Source organism: Sceloporus occidentalis, unplaced genomic scaffold (genome assembly GCF_023333645.1).
Source record: "Sceloporus occidentalis isolate IW3139 unplaced genomic scaffold, rSceOcc1.0.p SCAF_10, whole genome shotgun sequence".
Lineage (NCBI taxonomy): Eukaryota > Metazoa > Chordata > Lepidosauria > Squamata > Phrynosomatidae > Sceloporus > Sceloporus occidentalis.
This window is the reverse complement of record NW_028316990.1, coordinates 18,472,273-18,491,587: the sequence shown is the minus strand read 5'-3', so window position 1 is coordinate 18,491,587 and position 19,315 is coordinate 18,472,273. Positions and strand designations below refer to the sequence as shown.

Here is a 19,315-nt window from a genome sequence, read left to right as displayed (position 1 = left end):
TTTGCTTTCAAAGGAGGAAGAGGCGCCGGCGGAGTCTTTCGAGCAGAACCACTTCCGGGTCAAGTGAAGTCTACTTCCGGGTGATGCCCTTTCTCTGTGTTTTTAGCTTCTTTTCTTACAGAGGTGTGAGGGCAACACTTTTGCAGAACTTAGGTAAGTGTTTCAAGGAGTCGAGGGAAGGTTGTTGCTGTGTTTAAGAAGAAGAGGGAAAGGGAGGCAAAATACACACACACACACACACATATATCACACACATATATATATATACACCTACACATGTGTGTGTATATATATAATATATAAGATAGTGCGGTTACATATATATATATATATATATATACACACACACACACACACACACACACCCATGTGTGTGTGTGTGTGTGTGTATATATATATTTACATTTGTGTGTGTGTGTATATTATATACTAATATATAATACAGTATATATATATATATATATATATATATATATATAAAATCATACTATATATGTATTATAAATATATAAAGTTAACATTATGTATATTAATACAATTATACTATTAAAATTATGCTATATTGTAGAGTCTATAGTATCTAGTGCTTTTCATAACCAGCCATCAGTAATACTTACACAATTATAACCATATTATATGTGTGTGTGTGTGTGTATATATATATCATATTATTATTATTATTATTATTATTAACCTTTATTTATAAAGCACTGTAAATTTACACAGCACTGTACGTTCAATCTTTTAAACATTAATATTAAATATTAATATTCATATTAAACATTAATCATTATAGGAGGGCGACCCAAATAGTAAAAAGGTCTGGAAACCAGAGCTTATGAGAGGCAGCTGAAGAGAGCTGGGTATGTCTGGCATGAAGAAGAGGAGGTGACAGGAGAGCCATTTTAAGTACCTGAAAGGGTGCCCTATTGAAGATGGAGCCAGCTTGTTTTCTGCCGCTCCGAAGGCTAAGGCACAGAGCAAGGGATCCATGCTACAGGAAAAGAGATTCTACCCAAACGGCTTCTTTTCTGATCTTCCGGAGAGTAGGACCCATAGTAATGGGTTCAAACTTGAGGAAAAGGGATTCCACTCAACATTAGGAAGAACTTCCTGACAGTAAGAGCTCTTCGACGGTGGAAGACGCTGCCTCAAAGTGTGATGGAGTCTCCTCCTTTGGAGGCTTTTAAACAGAGGCTGGATGGCCTTCTATCGGAAGTGCTTTGATTGTGTATTTCTGCATGGCTTCCAACTCTATAAAACCAGGGAGCTATGACATGGAAGCCAGTAACAAAACACTCATTGCTTATGAAGCTTCCTCAGGAGGCTTAAATCCAGACGAAGCGCTTTCTACAGTGGTGCTCAACCCATCCTAATGCCACAACCTTTTAATACAGTTCCTCATGTTGTGGTCACCCCCCACCATAAAATTATTAATATAATAATATAAAATACATGTTTTCCGATGGTCTTAGGTGACCCCTGTGAAAGGGTCGTTCGGGGTCGTGACCCACAGGTTGAGAACCGCTGGCTTACTGCTTTGTGTGGGCAGATATATATATATTGTACTGCTTGGAACCGACTGACATTCTTGTTGGGACCTAAATGAACATTAACTTTGCAGCATGGAAGCGTCCTAAGAACTGACAACTACAGGGAACGGAGGTGAACGGACGCATAAAACAGATCCTGGGGGAACTTGGCAGGATTCAAATGCAATCCAGCTTGCATCAATATTGTATAGTTATTGGGAAAAGGATCTTAATAGTCATGCTGCTTTTCTGGTCCACTGCACCCACCTAGTGGCCATTTATAGAATGACTTCTAGTTCTTTGCATTGTTGTTGTTGTTGTTGTTGTCGTTGTCGTGTGCCTTCGTTTCTACCATATGGAGAAGACCCTAAGGCAAGGTGGCCAGATGTCTTAACCGCAGGGGAGGACAAGGCACTGCAAAAGTCTAGGAGTCTCCCTGCTTGGAGGGCTTTAAGCAGAGGCTGGATGGCCTTCTGTCAATGGGGATGCTTTGACTGAGAGTTCCTGCATGGCAGAATGGGGTTGGATTAGATGGCCCTTGCGGTCTCTTCCAACTCTATGATTCTACGTTCAAGAGAAAAGTAAGGCATTACAGCATAAAAGCTAAAAACGCTAATATAAATGTAAATTGAAGATGAACTGAAGCACCTAGACTGGGCTCTAGAAGCTAATGGTTACTCCAGCTCAGACATCAGAAGGGCTGCCAGACCCAGAAAGACCCCACAGGAGTGAAGACAAAGGTGTTTTTACCATACATCACAGGAGCCACAGACAGAATAGGGAAACTGGTGAGGAAGCACAACCTCCAAATGGACTACAAATCGACCAAGAAAATTCAGCTGCGCTCAGTGAAGGACAGGAGAAGACCCTCTTGTGGCCACAGGAGTTTACCACATACAGTGCAGCTATGGACAAGTCTACGTAGGGGCCACCAAACCCAGCGTTCAAACACGAATCAATGAACATGAGAGACACTGCAGACTGGGTCAGTTGAAAAAATCAGTAGCAGAAGAACATGTTATAAACCATCCTGGGCATAAAATGCTGTTTGAAAACATTGAAATCTTGGACCATGCCAACAACTATCAGGTCAGAATGAACAGGGAAGACATTGAAACCCACAAACACCTGGACAACTTCAACATGAAGGAAGAAACCCTGAAAGTGAACAAAGTTTGGCTACCAGTCCTGAAAAACACCAAAATCAAGACCCAGCAAATGCAAATGAAAACCAGCCAGGGTGAGGGGGATTCCCAGCAGACAGTGGATCAATAACTGCACACTCCTCCCAGATGTTCTGTTCAGAGAGCGAAACCTCAGAGACCCAGGCTTTACTGAGCCATGAAACTCACTGGATAACCTTGGACCTGTCATTTCCTCTCTCAGCCTGGCCTACCTCACAGGGTTCTTATGAGGATACATTAGGGAACAAGTGATCCATGTAATCCACCTTGAACTCATTGGAACAAAGGCAGGACATATATGTAACTTATAAACTGCATTTTCCATCTTTTGTTTATTGCTTTGACTTGATTTATATCTTGCCTTTTTCCCTATGCAGGATCCAAGGTGACCTGTAGCATTTTAAAACAGAGTTCAGTTATAACATTATTTATGCAAAAGCTGAAAAAGAATTAAATAGCGGTTCAGTTACAAACAGTACATTAAGACAATATAAAAACACAGATCATAATATTAAAAGATAGAAAACCCATTCCCACCACAGATGTTATATAGATTTTAATTAAACCAAAGGCCTGCCTGAGTAAGAAGGTATTTGCACCTGTTTTTACGTATTCTGATATAGCTGAATGAGTTGTTAGGTTAAAACCTGGAACAATATCATAATCAGATTGGAACGTAATCTTGACGATCCACGTCTTACAGTTATTTGGTTAATTTTGATTTGCAGATATGTTCCAGTTATTGCATTGTGTTTACAAGCAAATAGTGGTTTAAAAGGTTCCTTTTAAGACACACAGTTGAAACACTAGATTATCTTCAAAGCTTTACTACTACCAGCATTGCTATTGATGTGTTTTTTGGAACTTCAAAGATGCTTTTAAGTTTGATCAACTCCTTAATTTTCCTCATTCCGGTTTTGTGGGCTCTGAATAATAACTGCCATTAGATTTTTTGGGTACTGAGAAAAAAGCATGAGTAGATAAACAGACAAAACTGCATTCCATTAAAAATAGCTCTTCATGTTTTTCCTAGTGCTTCAGATAACTGCAGGCATAGATGTCAGCTTTCCCAGGTAAGTAATAATTTTGGTCTCTCTGAAAGCTGCAACCTTCCAGAGTTTTCTGATTTATTTGATTGTTCTGAGCTCGAGTCCCCGAAACACAAAGACTCCTATGAACTATTGGCTGCAGATTGGCTCTTTCACTGATGGCTTCAAGCTTGATCAAAATTGGCTTTTCATAACATAGTGTGCCTATTCTTTGTGGTGTGTGTTTACTCTCTTTAGCAGTTTTTCCCTGTGTCAGAACGTAGAGTGCATAGCGGGAAATGAGAGTAAATAAAGAAAGTGCAATAAAAGTGAGGCTTGCAACAAAAATTGTGGTACCCTTGGTGTCTGCTGCAGTTTGGTTCCAGGACACCGGCCCTCATGGATACCAAAATCCATGGATGTTCATATATATACATGGATGCTATATACTGGTCTAGCAAAATGGTGTCCCTTATATAAAATGGCAAAATCAAGGTTTGTTATTTAGATTAAAAAAAAAACCATTTTCAAGCCACTGATAGTTGAATCTTTGGATGCAGAATCCCTGAATATGGAGAGCCAACTGTAAAAGTTCAATATTAGTGTATAGAATTATTTACTGGTTCTGCTACTTCCGTTGTCTCTTCTCTCAGTGGCTCACTGAAGTAGGTTATTGGGGAAACATTGGCCCTATACAGACAGGCCAAAATAAAGCTGCTTCAGATCACTTTGAAGGTATGATGTTTCAATGATGCATGCGTCCTAAGAGTCTGGAAGCTTCACCAAAGCTGCACTCCAGTCCTTAGGACTGGAGCGTGGCTTTGGTGCGGCTTCTGGACTCTTAGGACACATGCATCATTTAAACAGCATACCTCCAAAGAGACTCAAAGCAGCTTTATTTTGGCCTGTTTGTATAAGGCCATTGATTAGCCCACCCTCATCCTTTGAGGACCATGACTGCTCATGGATTTGACCATGTGTTTCCTAGGCAAAGTCTACATTTTATTTGGCCATGGGAGGAGAGGTCAGTTTCTTTCACAGTATAGTCTGTGACCGATTACTGCAGAAAGTATCTAATCGCAGCATTTAAATGAATTATGCTGACTTGAAGTTGTCACTATTGGCTCATAGCTGAAGTCTAGTCACTGTCTAACTTACATGTTTCATAACTCACTATTAAAGTCTGCTTTTTGTTTTTTAATTCTGTGGTTCTTTGGAGAAAATTAGATGAGACATGAATACAGATGACTATATGTCTTGGAGTGGAGCTAGTATCCTTTCCGGCCATTTCTTTCTAAGAGTGATCTTATTTCCATATTGGTTATTTTAATTTTATTTTATGCATAAAAGGCATACTGTATTTACAAATCAGGCTCTGCATGTATAGTTATGGGACATCTAGATTTCTAGATGTCACCTGAAAGAACGGTGTAAGCCCTTCATCATCAGTCCTCTGGCTGTATTTGCTTCGGAAACAGTACAGGGAATGAATCACCTTATTTTACTAGTATATACAACATATATCTAACCTACTTGCTCTTTAATAGTTTTATACTATTGGTACAGTGTGTCAAGTGCCTGTTTCCCTAAGGGGTAACATTAATTAATAGGAAATAAAATGCACTATCCAGGTCCTGTCTGTACTGTATTGCAAGTTCCTGAGATCTTAAGGATTAGCAGGAAATGTGAATAGTTCTGCAATTTCTGAGATTTACACTTTTAAACCATTGTTCATTATTAACAATTGCAGCCTGTATTTATATATTGCCTCTCCATTGTGGAGGTCAAGGTGGTATATATGGTCTGTACATTCTTCTCACAGCTACCGCTGTGATACATTGGGTTGAGGGATAGTAACTTCTGTCAGTGAGTTGTGTGTCTGAATGAGAATTTGAGCCTCTCTTTTTCTTGTCCCAGTTCATCATATAATCTGGGATAGGTAACCTATTATTATTCTCTAAATTTTAGGGACTGCAAGTTCCATAAACTCTGGATATTGGCCATGGTGACCGAGGCTGATGAGTGTTGTAATATTTTACAACACTTGGAAGTCACTAGGTTGCTCCTGCTTTAACAATGGCACCGTGAACAAAATGAGACAGTAATAAACAGTAACAGCTGTCTGAATTGCTGGGACTTTCTGATTGATGGACAGTCTAATCCACTGTAGAATGGAAACTAAATCTAATAGTGCTTTACTTCCAGGCTCTGCTTCTGATAGTGCTATCTTTCACAAAAAGACGTCTCAAGAGGAATCTCAAGTGGATGATACAAAGTATATCCAAATATTGACAGGAAGAAGACTTCTGATTTTGTCCATGAGCTCTCCTTAACTCACGATGCACCCAGATTTGTCTCCTCATCTGCATAGTGAAGAATGCAACGTTGTCATCCGTCTACTCAGGGAGTGCCACAAAGAGGTAAGAGTTCTGATTAAAAAGTCCGAACACTGAAGTGTCCCTTGAGATAACATATTTATCCTCATGTTTCTGCAATTGTATAAGACAACCCCCAGGTAGTAATAGTAGTTTTCTGTCAAGTTAACTTTGACTTATGCCAAACCGATGAATGGGAAACCTTCAAGACAACTGCGCCATCAACTCAGGTCTTGCAAATTCTGGACCATGGCTTCCTTGATTGAATCAATCCACCTGCAGTGCACCTCCCTCTTTTTCTACTGTCTGCCACTTCACCAAGCATTATTGTCTTTTCTAGTGAGTCACATTGTGTTATATGTCCAAGGATGACAGTCTCAGTTTAGTCATTTTAGCTTCTAGAGAGTATTCAGGTCATTTGCTCTTAGATGCATTCATTCATCTTTTAGTCTGTGGTAGCCACATTTCTCCAGCATCACATTTCAAAAGAGTTGACTTCAAGTATAAGACCATGAAATAGCTAAGTTCTTCCTAAAGAGCTGCTTTGCTTTCTTTCTATCTCACACTTGAACAGCACACAGAATGTTTTTGCTGATGCCTTTGGGAAGTCGAACAAGTTACAAAGGTTAGACCGTTCCTGTTCTGTTTTCACAGATGAAGGCTTCATTTCCCTATCTTTTCTGTCACATATATCGAGATGTTTTTGTCTTGAACTAGGTACCCATTTGCTTTTTAGAAACAGGAACGTTAAAAGCTTTTCAAAAGGCAAAGATACTGGGCTGCACTGTCTGTGCAAGTCTTTCCTGCATATTGATTTTGGGGAGGTTTAGACTAGAAAGCAAGTAAACATAGATTGCCAGTAATATCAGATTCTGGCAACTTTTCCAACATGTTTGCTTCCAAATAGCTAGAAGGAAAGAAAATCAAATGATTTTTAGGAATGTTTGTCTGTATGTCTTGGTGTCTGTTCTATCTTTCCCCCCAATACTGAGACTCTCAAGAGGTTTACAAACAGGTACAGATAACAACAGACCAAGTTATAATGTTAAAAATGCAGCTAAACAAATTGGCTGCTGAGAATAGGGTTTTTTAATGGAACAGTACTGAACCTTTTATTGATGGGTTTTTAAATTCCTTTTTAATCTAATAGTGTTTTAATAAGCTACCAAATTAACCAGCAATTGAGAAATACAAGAGTTAAAATGTACAGCACCAGTTTGTAAAAATGGTCCTTTTCAGCAGCCAGTCAATTGCTAAGACACTAGATAGTAGGTTGTTACAGTGGCCAGGCTAGACAGTATGTTAAACGCATGATCCAATGTTCGTCTTTTATCAAAGCACTGAAACGGTAGTAATTGCAGTGCAGAGATGAGTAACATGGCAATCCTTGCTGCAGCCTTTATGGACTAAGTGTTAAGACAGAGAAAAGAGCAACAGAGCGGGAAAAGAGGAAAGAGACAATCTCAAGTACCAGTTTTTTAAAACTAGGTAGATGAGAAATAAACATCATTGTTGTCGTTGTTGCCCAGAATATGCCATAATAATAATAATAATAATAATAATAATAATAATAATAATAATAAATTTTATTTATATGCCGCCTTTCCAAAAGATTAAGGTGGTTTACAAAATTACATAAAATACATGTCTTGGCTCTCATGATCTTATCACTAGGTGCCAAAGTGATGTGGGAGTGACTAGTATTTCTGCCTGTCCAAGCCCAGGTTGCTGTCTTGCTATGATCACAGTTCTTCAGTCCACTGAGCTTGCATATCTTATAGCAATGGCGTTGTCTGGGATTGTATGCCTTGTTGGTTGCCGTTGTTTCCTTTGAGCAACGAGAAGCCTGTTCCTGCCACCTATTTATACTTATTGGTTAATTAAGAGCTGCTGTCTTTTGCGTGGTGGAATTCATCTGCAGTAGTAGCCGCTCTGTCTTCTTGTTCCTGGTTGCAAGGGAGACCTTCTTTGAATTAATATTCATGAAGAGCTACAATCCTTTCATCTTTCAGGAGGGTAGGAGAAACATTACCCCTAATTATATAATAGCAAGATGTGGCATATTAGCAAGCATCAGTCCTACTTGAAAAGCATATTTGATTGCTATAAAGAACAAGAAATGGAAGCACAGCCTTTGTTGAAAGAAAGGAAATGGGGGGAAAAGCCTTATTCTTGGTATAATGATGTATCTGATGTATTAAAATTACCACTTACAGGTGTAGAATCGTTTCCAAGCAAGAGTCAATTATTTCGAAAGGGGTTTTGGTAGAAGGAAAGGATGTTTCTGTTTATAGTCTAGACCCCTAGAATAAATTGCTTTCCTTTCTAACCACAGTTTACAAGCAAACTTTCTTTTGTGACTTAGGATGCATCTGCACTGCAAAAATAATCCAGGTTGGCACCAGTTTAACTGCCATGGCTCAGTCCTGTGGTATGCTGGGTTTTGTAGTTTGTTGTGGCACCAGAGCTCTCTGACAGGGGAGGCTAAATAGCTCACAAAACAACAAACACCAGAATTTTGTAGCATTGAGCAATGGCAGTTAAAGTGGTGTCGAACTGCATTATTTCTACAGTGGAGGTGCAGCCTTAGAAAACGTTCACGATAGCTTGACGATTTTGCGTTAGATCTTCAGAAACTTTGTTTTAAAAGTATTGGAATTATGGCAAGACAAGGCTAGAAATGTGGCAGGAACAAGCATATAAATTTGATGCTATTAACTAAGAATTTGACCTGTTGTTCATCTTGTGCTGAACTGATGTCTAGGCCCCTGAAGGCTTTTCTGATTTACTGCAGTAAATATTAAACTGCTTGTCTGTGGTGAGAGATGGGCTGAGCGAAAAAATCAGAGGGAAGAGGAGAAGAGAAGACTTTTGTGAAATACAGTATTTCAAATTCAAGTTGTCCCATTTTCTCTTCTAACCCATATATCTATGTCTGTCTATCATTCATATATTTTATATCCTTGACTGAAGAACAGTAAACACCTTCTATCTGCAATGGATTGCTGTTTGGAATAGAACAGAATTCTGTTCAGAATAGAATTCTGTATTGAAAAGAATCATGATGTACTTTCACAAGGGCCCACTACTTTTGCTGAAATTGATGATTGATGACCACCTCTCCATCCTTCTCCCTGTGCCACCATAAAAACTTGCTCCAGAGAAATGGAAAACCCACTGGAAGAAGGTTTTGGGGAGCACAAAGAACCGGAGCAGCGGACACAGAGCATGGTTGTAATTCCACTCCGCTAGATACCAAAGTACACCATTGAATCCTGACCACGTTATTGAGAATTAGGTGTAGAGGCATTTTGGTGAGAGTAAGTGATGGAAAATATACAGTAGGCCCTTGGCATTTGCTGGAATTTGATTCCAGGGCTCCCCATGGATACCAAAACCCATGGATGCTCAAGTCTCATTATATTCAATCGTATGATAAAATGGTGTCCCTTATATAAACTGGCAAAATCAAATTTTGCTTTTTAGACTTTTTGGGATGGAGGAGATTTTCAAGCCATGGATGGTTGAATCCGTGGATGCAGAATCTGTGGATATGGAGGGCCAACTGTATTGGTGCAGATCAACATGAGCCCTACTAATCGAACCCTTAGAGAAGCCCATCTTGGTAGGCTGACATTAGATAAGAGAGTCCAGTGTTGGAGGTGGTGGCAAAGAATCTTCTAGCTCTTCATGGCTTCTCTTAGGAAGTATGAACAACAGGAACATTGCCTGAACTCAGTAATTAATTTTTGCCTTAACCAAGACGGAGATTTAGGGCTATTCTTTAGACTGGGGTAGGCAATATGCAACCTGTGTGCTCCTCTTTTCTCTGGTTTTACTCCCTATTGCCACACTGTCTGTAGCAGCAATATTGCAGAAGGAACACATTGTTTTTCCTTTAAAACAAAAAATGCTGGGGGCACAGAAAGCATACATTTGGTTTCTTTGTGGCCAATGTTACAAAATCGTCATCAGCAGTGGGGGGTTTGACTCAGCTGGATTAAAGTGTGTGTGCCGATGTTCCCCTCCAACAACTTTAAGTTGCCCATTTCTGCATTACACATTCCCAAAGGCCCGCATGTGTCTTGTGGAATCATTTAAAAAGCAATGCAATATTTATTGCAACCTCACTGCATTGAAACACCCTCTTACTGCAGCTAGATCAGCATGCGGTAGTGTTGAAGAAACCAGATTTCCCGCTGGGCTTACAGAGTATTTGTCTGGTTCTGATTCCTGGGCTAAGTGTGCTGTTCTGAGCACTATGGTGCTGTAGATACCTCCATTAAGGAATTCTCTAGAACAACTTGTCTGGTAGTGAATAAGCTTCCATTTCTTCCTCCTGCTTGCAGGTCCCAAGTGCTATTTTTTGTGTGCTGCTTATCTGTACCTGGCAAAACTGACTCAGCTTCTTATGTGACTAAAAAGCTACTGGACTTCCTCTCAGATGAATACTGCTTGCTATTCATATGTTGCCAACCAAATGGTTGGTTTGTCCTGGATCAAATGTCTTCCCTTGGCTTCTCTTTTAGTAGATTTTGGGACACAGCTTGAAATCTGTTCCAAGTTCGGCAGATGACTTTGAAGAAAAGGGAGCCAGATTTTGCTACTGGAATTAATTTCAATCTAAAAGTGGTGTGATTTCAATAGCTGTGGATCTCCTCTCCACCAGATATTTGGAGAGAAAGTGGTAAAGGAAATTAAGAACAATTCATGATGGCTTCTATACCATTTTTCCTACCACAGTGTTGAGTGCTTGAGATATCCAAATTATGGTCTTTGCCCCCAATCGTCTCCTAAGGTTCCCAGATCTCAGGGACTAGATCCTCAGGACAAGTGGGGAGAATCTCAGGGTGAGAGCATTGAAAAGTCTGTATGTTCTTGTTTGTTTTATCATTTGAATGGCATATTCTGAGTAACTGTGACTGATACTTACTATGTGATGCTTAATAATATTATCAGGAACTACCTTATGATGGGCCTGACTTGGAAACTCTAACTGGCAGTTGTCATGTCTTGACGGTGGATGGGTTGAACAATGCAAAAATAATGGGAACAAATTGGTATTGCTCAAAAGTCTCACCAGCCAAGGAGTGATCGCTAAACTCGATGTGGTGGATAGGCAAGCTGTCAAAAATAGATGAGAGAGTAAGATGAAAAGGCAGAGGAAAGAACGCTAAAAGTTTATTATCTGTTATTGACTGCTGGAAACAAAAGCTCTATTTATGTGCACACAGATACGCTGTCAACATTATGTAATCAATAAGAGTATGTTCTATAGCTTTGTGATGATTTAATGCTGGCAGCTCATTTTGTAATGATTTCAGTCTTCTTTGCTTGCTATATATTAAGAAAAGGAAAGGCTACGGGAAATCTTTTTGCTATAAGAGAATGAGTAAAGAAGCACTGGAAAGCAGACTTTTTGAAGGTTGGGGGTTATGTGGTGCCCCCCCCCCCCCCCCAGTTTTCAAAAGATTTTTAAAAATAGGTATGGAACTAGTTTTAGTTATTTATTCCTTTTTTAATCAAAAATTTTATTAGTTATTTTACACATAATATATAAGAAAAAACAAAGCAATACATGTTCCACATACAAATATACAAAAATACATCAGGTTCCTGGATGCTTTGCAAATGTTCAGGTGTCAACTGAAAGTATCCTATTTTGATAAAACTTTCTTAGAATGAAACATAAAAAGAGAATAAATTTTATAATTAAGTTTAACCATTTTTTCTTTTTCTTCTTTGTTGTTGTTGTTGTTGTTGTTTTCTTATATCTTGCCTTTCTCCCAATATAGGGACTCAAAGCAGTGATATAGGGACTCAAGGCAGCATTTTAGAAAACGCATTTTCCATTTACTCTTTTCCCATCCATGAACAGATAATAACAAAACAATTAATCTACAAGTTCAGAAGCTGTTAAATTATGAAATCTTGGTTGCAAATACACCTGAAATCTTTTGCAGTCCCTAATAAATTTGCTATTAGTTTCCTCCTCAAATATGTAAGTCACCTTATCCATTTCTGCTAATCTGTTTTTTCTGTCCATTCCTTTTAGAAGTTCTCCAATGTTTAGCCGAAAGAATTCTCGCTGCCATTATCATATGCCACCAAAGTCTGCCAATTTCTTTCTTGACACTCCTTTTAGAATTAAATAGGCCATCTAGCAAAAAAAAAAAAAAATCTGGATCAAAACTGATTTTCTTTTGTAATATCACCTGCAATTTTAATCTTATCAGAAGCCATATTTCTTCCTTCCAGCACACCGTCTTGAGATTTTTTGGCCGTTGCAATGACCTCGACAGAGAAATGAGACACTGCTTAAAGAAAGAGGTAAGCAGCTGACTATCAGGTGAGGCAGCCGAAGCATTCACAAGTCTTGTGTCCAAATATATTTCTGTCCCTGATTCTAGATCAGCTTTCCTCAATTTGCCAACCTCCCATGCGTTGGACAACAAATCTCATCATCCCCACCTGGCTAGTCATAATGAGTGTTGCACATCTATAGCACTCTGGATCAGTGAAGGCTGGTCTCAGATTTCATTGGAAATAGATAAAATCTCCCCATTCTTGTCCTGAAGACTGTATTGCGTCCAGGACTGAAATGTTTTATTTATGCTTGTGAAACTGTAAAAGCCAAACAATGATGGAGACAAACGTTATGCCAAGGAATACATAATTGTGCTCCTTGTTCTGACGTCACTTTCAGTTTATGCAGGGATAAACTGAAATCCATTAGCCGTGGTTTAAAGGATAAGGTTGTGTGACCATGCAGTGTCATACACTCATCTCTTGGCATGGATTCCACCTTCTCTGTCTATATGTTTATTATTACTTTGTGTGTTTTAATAATCCTCTGTCACTCTGTTTGAGTGCACATATAAGTGGCCATGTCGCTTTTCCACCATGGGCTTTTTTCTAGTTAAATGGTTGGCTAGTCCGCATGATTTAAAATTGTAGAGATGGTATTTACTCAGAGTCTTAGGAAAGGAAATGATGCTTTTGAAATAGCCCATTATTTCATGTGTACTTAAAAGACTCTGTCTATTCCCTTCATCAGTAATATGCCCATGCTGAATTTTGAGATATATCAACAAGACTTATCTATTATTAATTTATCACATTGTTTTCCTTCCAGTATCAAGAAAACAGAGCCAAGAGCCAAGCGCATGCAGAAAAGTTGAGAGAGAAACTGCAGAATAGTCCAGAACTGTAGAAGAACGGTTGACTGGACTGATTGTACCTCATTCAGGAAAGCTAAAGAAGTATGCGGCTGCCTCTGGACAAGTTAATAAAGAAAATGATGGGATCCAAAGCATTTGCAACGAAAGACATATGTGGACGGGAAGTCAATAGGCTTACTGCACTGTTCAGCATTTTAAACGTAATTTAAAAATACATTTTTCAAAACCAGAACTTAATTTATAGCTGTTGTTTTGGTTTTTTTGTTTTCGTTTTGTCCAATTTGTGTGGTCCTCAGGGCAGAAAATTAGCCTCTGACCTTCCATCAGAAGATCGCCACTGTTGTGGCACTGAGAACATAAGAGTTGTGTTGTATAAAACCAAAGGCCAGGAGGAGTTCTATTTTTGAAGGAGTTCTTTTTCTTATGTTGTTGTTTTTATTTATAACCTGCCCTGTTCCTAGTCTTCGACTCATAGCAGTTTACAGAAGTTTTTTAAAAATAGCTGAATAGTATACTTCATACCAAAGTTTAAAATACAGGCTGAGATCTTGCATTAGGAGAAGTAGCTATGATGATGCTCTGTTGTAGCTGTTAATGTGGCCCTTAAAAGCATCCTTTAGAAGCCATGCCTTCAACATAAGGATTTCTGAAGCCTGGGGAGCAGTGATGTGGGGAGCAAAGAGGTGTCCACCCCTCTCCAAATAGTGAGATGTTTTGAGATAGGCAGCCACAGGAGTCCTGTCGCAACTGCTTCTCTTAAACCTCTTCACTACTAGGAGAGAGACAGATGTGGTTCACTCACCACCTGCTTTCCAGCACCTCAGAAACCCCTATGTTACCTGGCTTCTAAAGGGGGCTATTGGGGGCACTGTTGGTTGTTGCAGTGGTGCCAACGACTAACGTGAATTCCAGTGTTTACGACCTCATAAGCCCAGTTTATGACTTCATAAATGCTGAGCAGAATGCCGGCTATAATTAAAGTACCAATAAAATTAAAAACAGTTAAAACATATCCATTAAAAAAGAAAACAGCAGATAGAAAATCCAGCACATTATGCACGGCCCAGTCCTCCTGGGCAGTTAATCTTCAAAGGTCTGCCAAAACTTTACAAACAAAAATCTTCTGCTGCCTGTGGGAGACAGCATGGAGTGGCCAATCCAACCTCTAGAGGAGAGGTGTTGCAGAGCCTGGGAGAAGGCCCTTTCCCATATTTTTACTACATGTACATGGTGGGAACAGAGGGAAGGAGCTCCCCAGAACATCTGAAAACATAGGCAGGTTCATATGTGAAAATGTAGGCCTGTCTGAGGACTGTGATCTGCTGGAGGTGCCCTCCTCTATGTCCCATCAATGGAAGCAATGCACCACAAGGGCCTTCTCCATAGTATTTGTGGAAAGCATACTATGGAGTCCTGAGGTTTGTAGTTTGGGGAGGCACTAGATCTATCTGTCTTAGAATTCTAAAAATCCTACCCTAAAACGATGCTTAATTGTTAGTTCCCATCTAACATTGCCTTCCCATCACTCCTGCATACTTCCCTTCTGATTCATCTCTTTCTGTTTATGAATTAAGTCTTACAAAGCACCATTTAAACCTCCTATGTTCTTTCTTCCAAAGAAACCTAATTTTTGAATTTCATTTATTGGCTATCATTTAATCTCGAATTTCTCACACTTCATGTTTTGGGTCACTACTTGCATTTCCCATTCCTTTTTGGAGTTAAGCTTAAGTAACTATTTTACCGCCTTTCCAATTCTCGCTCCTGATTCTTACATCACTGCTAGTAAAACCTCCACCATAAAGATGCTGTATACATGAACTATGCTACGTTATGGTGAATGTAATATCACACTCCCCGGATAATCATGTTAAATCAAGCCATTGACATTTATGGCGTGCTATACTGCCATGTGAGGCTACGATTGGGAGATGCTGCAGCTTACGGCTGTATCTGCGATGGAAATGCACAACAATAAAATGAAACATCTTGTAATGGAGCACTGTAAGAGGCAAATAGTTATATATGGCACGTAAGACCAGCTGTATTGGATTAGTGCAACAATCTATAAAGCTGAGGTTTGGCTGCTCATGAAGCCAGCAGCACTAAATGGCTTGAGACCAGAGCCAACTCAAGATACTTTGAGACCTTGAGGTGAAGTCAAGATGGTGCCTTGTCTCCCATTACATGCATAAGAATCACCTGGAACACCAACTAATCCTAATTTTTAAACCCTGGACACAGAATAATATCTACATTGCAGGGTGGTAGACTACATTTTATGGTGATGCAAGACAAACCAAGGGCACATCCCAGTTATTTTATGGAAATGAAGAGCCAGAGACTGTGTTTGCCATCTATACCTGCACCAATATCAGAGGTAGGGGTCTACCAAGCTCTGCCTAATGAGAGGATGCCAGACACAGATGCTAGCGAAACGTCAGGAATAAACTCTTCTAGAACGGCTTCATAGCCCGAAAACCCCACAAAAAACTATGGATGCTGGCCGTGAAAGCCTTTGACTTAACATTATCCAGTGGGTTTCCACTGCTGAGCAGGGATTTGGTCTTCCAGTGTCCTAGTCCAAACCAGTATATTGCACTGGCAACCATATCCTGGGGTTTTCTTGGGCAGATTTATTCAGAGATTTGCCATCACCATCCTCTAAGTCTAAGAGGAATGTAGAGGTCACCCAGTGCGTTTCCATGGCTGAGGATTTGAACCCTTCTTTCCTAGAGTCCTACTAGTCCAACACTCAAACCACTACATCATGCTGGCTCTGTTAGCAGCTACTACTTCTAGAAATGAATGGACAAACCATTTGAGTAGTGCAGTTGAGAAGACTATAACCTATTGATTCCCGCCTGGCTATTTTCAATTAGCCTTTGGAAGCAAATTTATCAAAGCACAGAAGAGTTTGTTTTCTTTTGCATGTTGTATCTGTTTACACAGAAGCAACGGGGCTGGCTTGGTGCGTTTCGCATTGTTGTGAAGAGGCCCGATGTTGAGTTTGCCATTTCTGGGCCCGCCGCCAGTAGCTGGCAGAGTTATGAATTAAAAATAAAATGAGTATTTATAGGCCTGCTACATAATACTCTTTTTATGTGAGCTACATGTGTAGGATTCAGCTTGGCGTAGCCTTGTCCAGTTGAGCGATGGGATGAAGCGGTGCACTGCAAATATTCGTTCAGTCTCGCTTTCCTATGGTTCTCCCTATGGAATCTAAATGCATTTCTTGTCTAAACATGAACAGCCATAAAACTAAAGAGCCTCCCAAGATGTCCAATGTACTTTGATTCAAAATATATTGGAGAGCTTGGGAGGATCTGTAGTTTGATGGCAGAGCACATGCTTTCTGGTTCAACCCCTGGCTTTTCCAAATAGGGCCAGGAAAGACTATTTTCCCCATCCAATTTAAATCAAACCAGATTTAAAAACAACAACAACAAACCATCTTTATGTGTACTTTATGTGTTAAAAACACTTTACAATTTACAAAGCCCTTGATGTCACATCCCTGTTTCTCTCTCCTCCTCTTCCTCCTCCTCCTTTCCCCTTTTGCTCTCAGCTTCCTTAAGTTGCTGCAAAAAAAGTTCAAAGTGCAAAAGCAGTTTGCATTGAATTAACTCAACAAGGAAAAGAAGGGAAGGCAGGATCTTGCTCTTCCCAGCAAGCTTAAGCAAAAGCAAACTGCTTCAGCCTCTCTTAGATTGTGTATTCTTCTTCATTAACAAATGTTGCCGTCTTGACCACACTCTGATGTTGCTTGGGCACATGTGTTCCAGTTTTCGTCTCTGAAATGTTGGACTGGGATAAGAGGATCTGCAGCTCAACACTGTACCATCAGCCCTAAAGTATGCAAAGGATGCATACAGGATCTTCATCAAACCAAAATGATCACTGTATATCAAGGATGTGGCAAAAAGTGGCCTTCCCAGTATTGTCAGACTGCAACTCCCATCAGCCCTATTAGCCAGCATAGCTAATGGTGAGCAATGCTCTGCTTTAACCAGATAGATAAGGATGTGTTGTGTTTAACTCAAGGGAGGGAAGAGAAAGACACAGTTACAAGGGAGATTACAGTTACTCTTCCTGATGGCCCTTTTAAAATGCAATTAATTTTTCTTTACACAAACATTCGGCTTAAGAGATGTTGCACTTGTTGACTTTTAGCTTTGATCTTTTTGTGTTTACTCCTGTTCTTGCTAATGTGTTTCAGTGGTTAGTTACTCTTCTTGGCGTTTGTGTCTTTTGAAAGCTACTTCCTGGGACTCCCTTTCCGCCCCAGACAGAAAAGTGGGTCTTATTTATAAGAAACTGAAAGCACAAAAATACAGTTCCTATCATAGAAACAAATGTGTGTGTATGTGTGGGATGTCAAGCCACAGCAAACTCTATAAACCAAACGGTACAGGGAAGAGTGTACATTTGGAGATGGGGTTCTGACCTGTCCTTTAGTTTGAAGGGATGTTTACAGCAGTGGAGCGGCTCAGATTTTTGGCAAAGGAAATCTCAGACCAGTGCGATTGTTTGGGGAAGCTGGATGTGAAGAAGAAAGATGGTGTTATGGTGGTAAGGCTAGCAAAGTGCAGCCTTCTTTTGATGCAATGAACATTTGTCCAGTTGGGCTGCTGCCACATTGCAGAATTAATGCTTTAATGGTCATGGCTCCATTCTATGCGATCCTGGAATTTGTAGTTTGTAGTCCTAACTAGTGCAGAATATAGTGGGACTGTTACTTCCCTTGACTTGGAAGCAATGATTCTATTAATGCCGGCAAAAATAGTGTTTGCCTTCTTCTTTGCCAAGGTCCTATTCACATGTATCATGCGCCCTGTACCTATGCAAAGACCTATCCCTCTTTGTTGACAGGACTGTCTCTTACAGGGTTTTTGTCGTCATAAAATGGACAGTGTGCAGAAAAACCACAAAGCCCCTCTCCAGCTCCATGGAGGAAAGGTATGATATAAACCTAATAAGGTAATAGCATTCACTTCACTAATGAACATCTGTTTTTCAATCTCTCCCCCATTCTCTTTTAACACTATGTGATTTCAGGGCAAGAAGGGGAAAACCCCATATTGGGAATAGACTTGTTGTCTCCTGGGCTCCAGCGCCAAATAAAGCTCAAAATGGGGAGGAGGAGAGCATGTCTTTGTGTTTAGCTGACTACAGATAAACAGCAAAGACACTCGCAAGAGACCGTACCCTAGAGAAAACCCAATCTGTCCTCAATTAGAGCATTGCTTTGAGACTATTGTTCCCTGAAACTGTACACTGGGACTCAATTCTCCAAGGATATGGGAAAATAATATTAATATTAATATTAATATTAATATTAATAATAATAATAATAATAATAATAATAATAATAATAGGCAGCTCTGGAGTTGTTTCTGTTTCTTGTCTCCAAATGTGCAAACTGCTATTGATGGGAAATGGATGGGATGTTCCATTGGAGAGTGCAATCCGGCTGAGACTGAAGTCTACGAAAGATCATGCTGCCAATTTCTTTCTTTCAATTAGTCTCAAACATGCTACAAGATTTCTCTAAGTACTGATTCTACAGACTAATATGGCTATATCTTTGAATTCTCTTGCCCAGGTTTTAGTTTCGGGCAGCAGCCGGCCAGATGCCAATAGCGCACAACTAGCAACAAACAAACGGGCCAAAGCAGAATAGATTGGTAATATGGCTTCTCTCAGTTTGGGCACCATGCCGATATTGATGCAACCTAGAATTGCATTGGCTTTTTTGGACATCAGATCACACTGTTGGTTTATGTTTAGCTTGTGTTTTACTAAGACCTCTAGATCCTTTTCACACACAATGGTTTCAAACCAGGTATCACCCATCCTATATCGATACATGCCTTTTTCGCAGCCTAAACCAGTCTGTATATTTCTCCCTGTTGAAAGTCAACTGGTTACCTTTGTGTTACCTTTCCAATCTGCTAAAGTCATTCTGAATTCCGATCCTCTCCTCTGGGATCTTAGCAAACCCTCCTAATTTGG

The 19,315-nt window shown here is 39.8% G+C and overlaps 1 protein-coding gene across 8 annotated transcripts; it reads left to right on the top strand.

The window, feature by feature from the left end:
- Positions 1-44: 44 nt before the first annotated feature.
- LOC149305997 (COX assembly mitochondrial protein 2 homolog) lies at positions 45-18,259 on the top strand. 8 transcript variants are annotated; one of them, XR_016282511.1, is made up of 7 exons: positions 45-153; positions 3,750-3,789; positions 4,972-5,015; positions 6,094-6,164; positions 12,378-12,449; positions 13,255-13,500; positions 18,188-18,259. XR_016282511.1 is itself a non-coding variant. In XM_089540696.1 (6 exons), exons 3-6 carry the CDS (start codon positions 4,979-4,981, stop codon positions 13,330-13,332), a joined length of 258 nt encoding a protein of 85 aa, XP_089396822.1. In that variant the 5' UTR covers positions 45-153; positions 3,750-3,789; positions 4,972-4,978; the 3' UTR covers positions 13,333-13,532. The 8 variants fall into 8 exon arrangements, 7 of the variants coding, with proteins under 7 accessions (XP_089396822.1, XP_089396823.1, XP_089396827.1 ...); XM_089540696.1 differs by lacking the exon at positions 18,188-18,259 and having other exon boundaries at positions 13,255-13,532; XM_089540697.1 differs by lacking the exon at positions 18,188-18,259 and having other exon boundaries at positions 4,964-5,015; positions 13,255-13,532.
- Positions 18,260-19,315: the final 1,056 nt, after the last annotated feature.